This window comes from Miscanthus floridulus, chromosome 10, assembly GCF_019320115.1.
Source record: "Miscanthus floridulus cultivar M001 chromosome 10, ASM1932011v1, whole genome shotgun sequence".
Classification (NCBI taxonomy): domain Eukaryota; kingdom Viridiplantae; phylum Streptophyta; class Magnoliopsida; order Poales; family Poaceae; genus Miscanthus; species Miscanthus floridulus.
The window spans coordinates 34,989,532-34,999,247 of NC_089589.1; the positions used below are offsets into that span (position 1 = coordinate 34,989,532).

The following is a 9,716-nucleotide window of genomic DNA, read 5'->3' on the forward strand; positions in this document are numbered from 1 at the left end:
TCCATGGGGATACAGGCACAGCGGTCGCCACCTCCACAATGGAGCGAGCAGATGGGGAGCGATGGAGCTAGCAGATGGGGGAGACGGGGGAGATGAATCGAATGAAGCAGACGAGGGAGAGGGAACTGGGGACCCGGCGGCCAGTGGGTCTTCCTCTCCGGCGGCGACTGCTGTCCTCCCCAAGCCAAAACCCTAACCTACCTGTGCAGCCGCCATGGAGAAAAGAGAGACAGTGCGAGGCTGAGAGGAAGGAAAAGAGACGGACAGGAAAACGCCATGACCGTCCACGCCAGGTAAAGGAATTAGGGGGGATAGGTTAGACATTTTCCATGTGCAGCTGTCCACGTGTCCAGCAATCATGCAGAATGGACGAGATTGAGTTGTAAATCAGAAGATTAAGGACTAAAGTGGACGTTTTGATAGTTCAGGGGCCAATTTGAGCCTTGCGCGAAAGTTCAGGGCCCAAATGGCTATTTCGCCAAAAAAAAAAAAATCAGCCCAAGCGTGTTTTTCCAACGGCCTCATGTCATTGCCATTCGAGCCCACCGCTTTGACTCGCACGAGCTCACCCACCTCACCTGGCCACCGCCACGCCACCTCTGTCCTCCCCCCACCCATTCCCCGAGTCCGAGTCCGAGCCCGACTCCAACCGAGCCAAAGACGAGCAGCTGGCCGCGTCGTTTCGCCTCCCGCCGCCGAAAGGCCGAGCCCGTGCCCGTGCCCGTGCCCGCAACCCTAATCCCCTCCCCCCGTCGCCTCTCGCCGGCGAAGAAGAGGGAGGAGCCGCGCAAGCGTCGCCGGTGAGCACGCGCCCCCTCCCTTCCCGGCTCCCTCCGTCCGCGCCGTGGGCGAGGCGCGCGCGTCCACCCCGATCCGTTCCGCCCTCACCGCGAGGAGGCGGAGGAGGATCTGGGAGGGGAGGGAGCCAGGTCCGGCGCACCCACCCGCTCTCGTCCGCGCCGGCGAGCGCCAAGCGTGCCCCCACAGGTTGGTGTGCTCCTCTTCCTCGTCTCTCTTTTTCCTTCGAGCTGGCGGCCTAGGATTTCATTTCTATCAATCACGTCCTCATCCTAGCTAGGGTTTCCGGGTTTCCAAGCGTGAGAATGCGTTCTTTCCCCATTGATTCGCGTGGAATGATTAGGGAATTGGCGTGCCTTGTTCGGGGCTCTGCGAGATAGGTTATGGTTCGTTTCTGCCATCAGGGAAATGGACCCGTTCTTTTCGGATCTGCGGGGAAATTGATCTCGTTTCATGGCCAATACGAAAGGACCGGACCTAATTTCTCACCAAACCGAATTCCAAAGCAACGTTTATGGGACCTCGACCTCCCTAGAATCGTTGTTTGTCTCTAGGGCTAGTTTGGGATTCTAGGGTTTGCTTAATGGGTTGCGTGCTTGCGTGCTTTATCCTGTGGTTCCCCCATAGTGCTTTAGGCTTTCATCAGTGGTATGTTGGCATGTGTTACAGCGCTGCTTTGATTTTTTGTTCTTGATAGATTGTTTCCGTCTGGGTACTTGTTATGGTTCATAGGTGTTTCTATTTCCTGCATGGTTACGGTTATTGTGGGGTGGGTTGGCTCAAATGAAACGTTAGCTGATTTTGATAATTAGCGGAAACGGAAACATGCAGTACCGTTATGGCAGTGTGCAATATTAATTAGTGGGAATGGAAATATCATTATTTTAACAGTTGGAGATGATACCGTTACTATTTGGGAGAATCAGATTTAGCATCGAGAAATCTGAAATGTTGATTCATTGATTCCAATGAAATTTGCAGCTTCTGTTTCTTCAACTGGTTTTGCTATTCTGTTTTGTCATTTCTTTATTATGCTAGTACATCCTCTGCAAGTGGAGAATGGATTACCTATCATTTCTGTTTACATCCTTTGGACTCATTGTATATAAGCTGAAAAGCTTCCATTTATGGGTATGATTGATAATACTAAGACCAAATGGCAAAAGAGTCACATAAACAAAATAGCACTTAACAATTCAGTGCAGAAACTAAAGGAGCAAATTTCCACTGGTAAAATCAAATATAACATTTCCTAAGTGCCAAATTCATTTTTTCCCAAATGTTATTGGCAAGTGGTGATCAATAGTTTTTTTTTTCTATTTTTGACACCTTTCGTGAGGTTCATGTGAGGTAACCTTTTTTGGCTTGATAACGTCAATTGAACACATATTGATAGTAATCTATGTAATCCTTGCTTACCTGAGAAAGATAAGTTTGGGAGCTGCTAAACCAATAGAATTGGGATAGATTATTTCTAAAATTAGAGTTCTACCTGCGTCAAGTGTTGGGCTGGAATGGCAATGACGAGGCGGTTGGAAAATAGTTTGGGTAGATGTGGGGGAGACTCCCTGTACAATGGCACAGCCCATGCAGGCCCATGGCGGCCTCCTCCACAGCCTTAAATTTTTTTGACATATGGATCGTACAATACAGGTCCGGATATTATTGATCTTCAACGCTTAATAAATCGCAGGACGGCCAGGGCATCTGCTTGGACTTCCCAATTTTGTGTTCAGATCACATTTTCCCATAGTGCTTTAGGCTTTTATCAGTGGTATGTTGGCATGCGTTACAGCGCTGCTTTGATTGTTACTTCTTTGAGATAGATTGTTTTCGTCTGGGTACTTGGTCTGGTTCATAGTTGTTTCTGTTTCCTGCATGGCTACCATTATTGTGGGGTAGGCTCAAATGAAACGTTAGCTGATTTTGATAATTAGTAGAAATGGAAACATGCAATACTGTTACGGCAACATGCAATATTAATTAGTGGAAATGGAAATATCATTATTTTACAGTTGGAGATGATAACCGTTACTATTTGGGAGAATCAGATTTAGCATCGAGAAATCTCAAATGTTGGTTCCAATAAATTTGCAGCTACCGTTTCTCAACTGTTTTTTTTTCATTTCTTTATCATGCTAGTACATCCTCTGCAAGTGTAGAAAGGATTACCTATCATTTCTGTTTACATCCTTTGGACTCATTGTATATAAGCTGAAATTTTTCCATTTATGGGTATAACTGATAATATTAAGCCCAAATGGCGAAAGTGTCGCATAAACAAAATAGCACTTAACAATTCAGTGCAGAAAGTAAAGGAGCAAATTTCCACTGGCAAAATCAAATATAATATTTCCTAAGTGGCAAATTCATTTTCCCCCAAATGTTATGGCCTATGGGCAAGTGATGATCAATAGTTTTTTCTATTTTTGACACCTTTCACAAGGTTCATGTGAGGTAACCTCTTTTGGCTTGATAACACCAATTGAACACATATTGATAGTAATATTTGTAATCCTCGCTTACCTGAGAAAGATTAGTTATAGAATTGGGATAGGTTATTTCTAAAATTAGAGTTCGACCTGCCTGAGAGCAACATGTCACATGATGTTTTCGTTCCTTCAAGAAAAACAAAGTTTGGTTACTTGGTTAGAGCTCTGCCAATTGCCATTAGCACATAGGGGTGGGTACAAAACCCGATTCCCGAACCCGAACTACCTGGACCCAGAGCCAAACTACCCATACCTGAAATATCTGATTACAATTTTGGTAGTAACTATATTACCCGAATTTAGTTTGGGCAGTTCGGGTATTGATCCCCGGTACCGGAATTACCCATAATACCCGAATTGTGTGATCTGTGATGTGTATGAGAGTATATGTTCATCTGTTTGAACAACATTTGTGTAGTTGTTGAAGACATATGCTGTTTGATACTTTGGTATTTGCTAGCTATGTGATTGATTATATATTTTTCTCTGTTAAATGCTGGTAAAAACTGTTTACTGCTTTTAAAACGCCACTGAAATTTTGTCTATTTTGCTGCTTTTGTTAAATTCAGGTACATCAGGTATACCTGAGTTTTCGGTTGTGTTTTCTCGGGGGGGGGGGGGGGGGGGGGGTGGACACCTGAACTACCCAGCCCGAATATTGAATATTTGGAAGTTTGGGTATTTGGAAATTTGGGTCAGATAGTTCGTATTACCAGAATACATCATTTGTTTTTAGTTTGGGTGATTTGTGTAGTTCATTCATCCAGCATTTCCGGAAAATCTACATTTTACTCTTTTCATTCTGGATCTGAGTTTCCTCATTCATATGAGTATCTAAACATTAATTTAGTGATCGTGCAGTTCTTTTAACATGTCAGCAATTCCCATTTCCCCCTGAATTGGTTGAACGGATTTAAATAAATAGCTCATTTGAATCCGTTGCTGTAACTCTTGGATATCCAGTGTGGGGCTATGGTCCCACTTTGTTTTTTCCTTTGGGCATGTTGAGTAACTTGCTTCTAAATGAATGCTCCACCTACAGGCTTGGCTGAGGAAAACCTGTGCTCTGCATCTTGGACAGGGCTTCACCATTTACCAAGTCTTGAGTTATTGCTCCGCTGTCAGACCAGAAATCAAATTCTCTAGCCAAATACAATGATGGCACAAGCCTGTAAGAAGAGGAGAGTTTATATAAGCAGTGAATCGGGAGACTCTGATACAGATTCTGATGTTGAGGGAAGCAAATTATCTCGACAGTTTGGGGTGCCATCAATTTCTACATGCCAGCACCATTATAAGGTCAAGGCTGCAAGTATGAAAAGTAGCAGGATGATTAGGTTGTGTGGAAATATTGTAAGGAAGCTCATTGATCACAAAGGTGGCTGGCTTTTCAAAGAACCTGTTGATCCAGTGCTATATAGGATTCCCGATTACTTCGATGTTATCCGCAACCCAATGGATTTGGGTACTGTAAAGAATAAACTCACAAAAAAGCAATATGCAAGCATCGAGGAGTTTGCCGCAGATGTGAGGCTAACATTTTCAAATGCTATGAAGTACAATCCTCCAGAAAATGATGTACATAAGGTCGCTAAAGAATTGAATGTAATATTTGACTCAGAATGGGAATCAGTACAAAGGAAATTTAGGGGCCGAAACCCTACGCAAGAGCAGCAGACAACGAAGGTCATAAAAGTTCGAGCTATCATGGATTCAAAGTCTACAGTTGCTAGAGAGCCAGTTGCATGCTCAAATTCAAAACCTTTGGTTGCGAGAGGGCCAGTAACTGGTTCAAATTTGATTGCAAAGAAGACACTGACAGATGCATTATCCTCCAAAGTAAGACCACATATGCTCTTATTCACTTGATTTGTTTCTCTGGTGGTAATGTGATTTTAAAAGTACTACTATCTGGTGTTTATACAGGTAAAAATTAAATTTTCCGTGCGCAGCTCTGAGCATACCTCTTCCAAAGGTGTCAATGGCATAACTTCTTTGCATTACATGACAAGCTTTTATCCTAAGGTCAATTAAAAAAATCATTGTTGTGATTATTAATGCTTTCCTTTTCATTCAGATGTACCTGTTCAAGCAGCTGGTAGCAAAGAGGGGTCCTTAAATCACTCTGTTCCTACTGGCAACAAAGAGGCATCTTTGAATTGTGCTCTTCCTTTCGTGAAGGTTATGGGCATGAATTTCCTTCTCATTCTTTTTGACTTATTATTGTCTGTTCAAAGTATAAACAAATCTGTAACTCTCCATCTAAAGCTATATCTTCTACCTTCAGGAAAATGCTAAAATTTCAAGGATACGAGAAACTGAGGGCAGCTCTGGTTCAATTGGTATGTTGAGCATTTCTGCACAATGTTATTCTAGGGTTTCTGTTTTGCTAATATACTTGAAATCCTAGGAAATGAATCGTGGTCTTGCAATGACACTTCTACTTCGCCTCTTGCTTCCTCTGCGCAAGGTTATTTCGCGTGTTCTTCCATACTTAATTCATCTGCTTTTTTTTTTTTTTAATTCCTGTTATTCGAAACAATGAAAACTTAACATTTAGGAGCTTAGGGTACTTGATTTTGTCCATATAATTCTTGGCTAATGTACTGCACGCTCATGTGAATTCCAGGTGAGGAAAGTTACCTTCATGATGAACCTTTATCACCAAGCAAAGCTCTTCGTGCAGCAATGCTCAGGAGTCGTTTTGCTGGGACTATTGTGAAGGCTCAACAGAAGGCACTTCTGGATCATGTAATATTCCAAAAATATGTTCTGAACTTTGTGGTCTTCTATTTGGTTATGGCTTTGCAGAGGACAAGTTTATCTCTGTGCACTGATGCAGCTCTTGCTGATATACTGTTTTGATGCCCCAGGGGAAGAATATAGACCCTGTAAAATTGCAATTGGAAAAGGAGAGGCTGGAAAAAAGGCAGCAAGAAGGTAAGAGTATCGTATAATTGCGATCTGGATCTGTTTTTACTTTATAGTACCTCTAGAATTCCTGTGAGTAGAACAAATATCTTATATGTGTACATCTGTCACTGAGACTGGCATAGATCTCTTACCAAGACTGGTCCCTTCTGAGGGGTTATTTTTGTATTTGTGAAATAATTTTTTAACTAAAAATACTTGGACACTTCCTTAACTCTTAGCTTTGAGAAGTCCTAACTTTCCAAAAATGTCCCTGGTGAAGTATCAGCAGTGTCTGGTGTTAAGCGCAACTGTCACATTGATTTGTACTTAGTGGTGAAGAGCCTAACACAAGGCATGATATTTTGGCCTGGGTATTTAGATTCTGTAGATTCAGGTTTTGAATGGACACTAGGCCATTAGATGCAAAAGAAAGACCAAGTGTCAGCAATGTTCGGTGTTTAGCGCAACTGTCACATTGATTTGTACTTGTGGTGAAGAGCCTAACGCAAGCCATGCTATTTTGGCCTGGGTGTTTAGATTCTGTAGATTGAGGTTTTGAATCGACACACTTGGCCATTAGATGCAAAAGAAAGACACTCAATTACGCACAGGATGAAAAGCTGTGTAAAAAAGATCTTTTTGCCTGTTGTTTTTTTGTCCTGGATAGTGCTGAGCTGGCACAATAGGCTTAATCTGTAAGTAGTGTTAGCCTAAACGTTTAAACGGACTAAACGGTTACCTATCGTATAGCTATTTATTCAGGCTAAACGGCAATTTAAACAGATTAAACGGGATAAACGGTTGATTAAACGGACACAAGCCATTGTGTAGCGTTTACATGGCATGTAAACAGGCTAAACGGCCGTGTAGGCTAACAGTGCTGTAACCAATAACTGATATCTGCCCTGCAGTCAACTCAAAGTCAGTCACAGGACACTGTGTGTATGAGCTAGTTTTTAGTAGACCGGTTACAGTTGTGATTTGGGAACTTCAGCTAGGAGTGCGTGGAGATCAGTGATCCACGTGCTCAAAACATGACATGCCTTTTACTATCACTAGTAAATTTCTATATACCTCATACTGCCTTTTTTTGTCCTTGTTGGTTTTCATTTTGTCTACTTAATTTGCATGGGACTAAATGTCTTTGGTGGGGGTTAAAGTTGGGAACCTGCTACTGAAGGCATGTTATAAACTGTGCTGAAATTTAGTCCCATGCAAAAAATGGACGCCTGGGATTGCTGCCTGGGCCAGGCAGCTTTCCCAGGGTCCATCCAAACAGCCCCAACTTGATTATTTTTTTTTTCACTTCTTAGCTCTTGACCATTCTTTTTTGGAGTTAAGAGAAATGACTTACTTGAAAATCACATCTTCCAACCAATTTGTGCTGATGAAATTTCATATTTACTTTTATGTGCTCTTTAAACATGATCTTTGTACATATATTTGCTAGAATAATAGGCATCTTGAGGTCGAGGAATAGTGAGACAGTAACTACACAGAGTTCTGTTTTGGGGGACTAAGAATAGAATCAGTACAGTCAAGAAGCTATATTGTGGCATATTCGGAAGCTATACTTTTTGTATCATCTTGACATGAGCTATGCCATTCCTGTGGATGCTAACATAGTTACGGCTTCATTTTTTTTTTCATTGTAATACAGAGAAAGCAAGGATTGAGGCCCAGGTGAAGGCTGCTGAAGCAGCTGCACAACGGAAGTTTGATGAAGAAATGAGGATGAAGAGAGAGCGGGAAAGGGAAGCAGCACGGCTGGCACTACGCATGGTACTACCTGCTTGTGGTTTTCTGACCTGCAAGTTTATATGCTTGATGGTATGCAAGGGATAAATCTCCTCTTGTGCAGATGAAGAAGACTGTTGATATTGACAACAGTGACTTCCTAAAGGAGCTGGAGAACTTCAGCGAAACGTGGCAGTCCAATACACCTGGCAAATTAATCGTGGATTTCATCGATGGGGACTTGCCACCGGGGTTAGGGAGCCCGCTGGAGAGGCTTGGCCTGTTCATGAAGAACGATTTCGAGGATGAGGTGGAACTGGAAATGGAGGACAGCGCATCACCCTCGATGGACGTTGACATGAGGAAAGATTCCCAGGAAGACATAGGGCATGAAATGCAGGACAGCATATCACCCGTGACGGTCATTGGCATGAAGAATGACTCCCAGGGAGCGGAAGGGCATGAAATGGAGGACAGCCTACCATCCACAGTCATTGACACAAAGAAAGATTCCGAAGAAGAGACAGAACATGAGATGGTGGACAGCGTATCACCTTTGATGGATGTTGACACCGAGGAAGGAGAGATCAGCTGCTGACGATAGCCACACGTCTCTGTCATCATCCACATAATTTATTGAGGCCGTGAGACAAACATCCTTGCTGGGTTGTTAGATTAGGCGACCTCATAAGCAGAGTGATGAAGAAACATTAGTTTCCTCTGGTTGCGTCGTAGAACCATGTGAACATGTCTCAACCGAACTGAGTAGTGCTTTTGGCTCCGCAGCGGATTTTAATTTTCGTGGTCTTGTCAGTCGGGCAAGAGTATGATAACTCGGCTGTATGTTGGATTTGTTAGGTACCTATTTAGTGTGAGCTCGTCGGCTGGATGACCTGTATAAAAAGATGAGAAAAAAAGGGGTAAGTTAGTGCTGGTATATATTGTAGGAGCTTATGGTGGAGCCGGTTGCAGCACACAAGCTATAGCATTGTTCTCAGATGTGGTCAGCGCACCGTAGTACCTTGTTACTGTCTTCATTCTAAAACTTCAATAAAATGATGCCTGTCGCACAAGTAAATGTAGGTATAGCTATGATATATCTGAAATACTGAGTGTTTGGTTTACTCTATTCTAGATGAAATTGCTTCAAGAGATCATTTCTTATAGAACGATAATACTTCCATGGTCGACTGTCCTGTCCTGACTCAACTCGGGCCGCTCTGCCGTGCGCGCTCTCTCTCTCTCTTAAATAAAAAAAATCCCCTGCGCTTATCCCTCATCCGCCCTAGAGCTCTCTCAACCAAAAAAAAAAAAAAAAAAAAACTCCACGGTCCATCCAAATTTGTGCCATCCTCTTCCTCATCATATTCCTCGCCTCTAAGGTGCATTTCTTCCCCGCCCCGGCACCGTCGCCCGCTTAAGGCTTGGGCCCAGTGGCACCTTGATGCGGATGTGGTGGCGCTCCATCTCGTCATCGAGCCACTGCTGCTCAGTCCCCATACCCCCCTCCTGGTCCCTGGTAGTGGGCACCGCCACCGGCTCCACGTCTCGGCGATGGTGGTGCGAGGACACGCGGCAGCAATTGCGGTTGAGGTTGCGGTCGCCGTCCTCGTTCTCCAAAGCTTGCTGGTACTGCAGTCCCCCACCAGGTAGGCCATAGTCGCCGGCGACGTCGTGTTTCAAGTGTTTCAGGTATTTCAGACTTATGTTTAGTGTTTCATCTGAATGTTGCAAAAGTCGATCTGGGATGTTGCATATGTTGCTACGGCAATATAT

The 9,716-nt window shown here is 43.5% G+C and overlaps 1 protein-coding gene across 2 annotated transcripts; it reads left to right on the forward strand.

Annotated features, from left to right (window-relative positions):
* Positions 1–618: 618 nt before the first annotated feature.
* LOC136486481 (transcription factor GTE12-like) lies at positions 619–9,018 on the forward strand. Of its 2 annotated transcripts, none has more exons than XM_066483383.1 (10): positions 619–987; positions 4,372–5,129; positions 5,217–5,265; positions 5,368–5,471; positions 5,578–5,632; positions 5,701–5,760; positions 5,920–6,041; positions 6,164–6,230; positions 7,864–7,985; positions 8,065–9,018. In XM_066483383.1, the coding sequence occupies exons 2-10, from the start codon at positions 4,446–4,448 to the stop codon at positions 8,536–8,538; spliced, it is 1,737 nt and encodes a 578-aa protein (XP_066339480.1). In that variant the 5' UTR covers positions 619–987; positions 4,372–4,445; the 3' UTR covers positions 8,539–9,018. The 2 variants fall into 2 exon arrangements, with proteins under 2 accessions (XP_066339480.1, XP_066339479.1); XM_066483382.1 differs by having other exon boundaries at positions 620–987; positions 4,333–5,129.
* Positions 9,019–9,716: the final 698 nt, after the last annotated feature.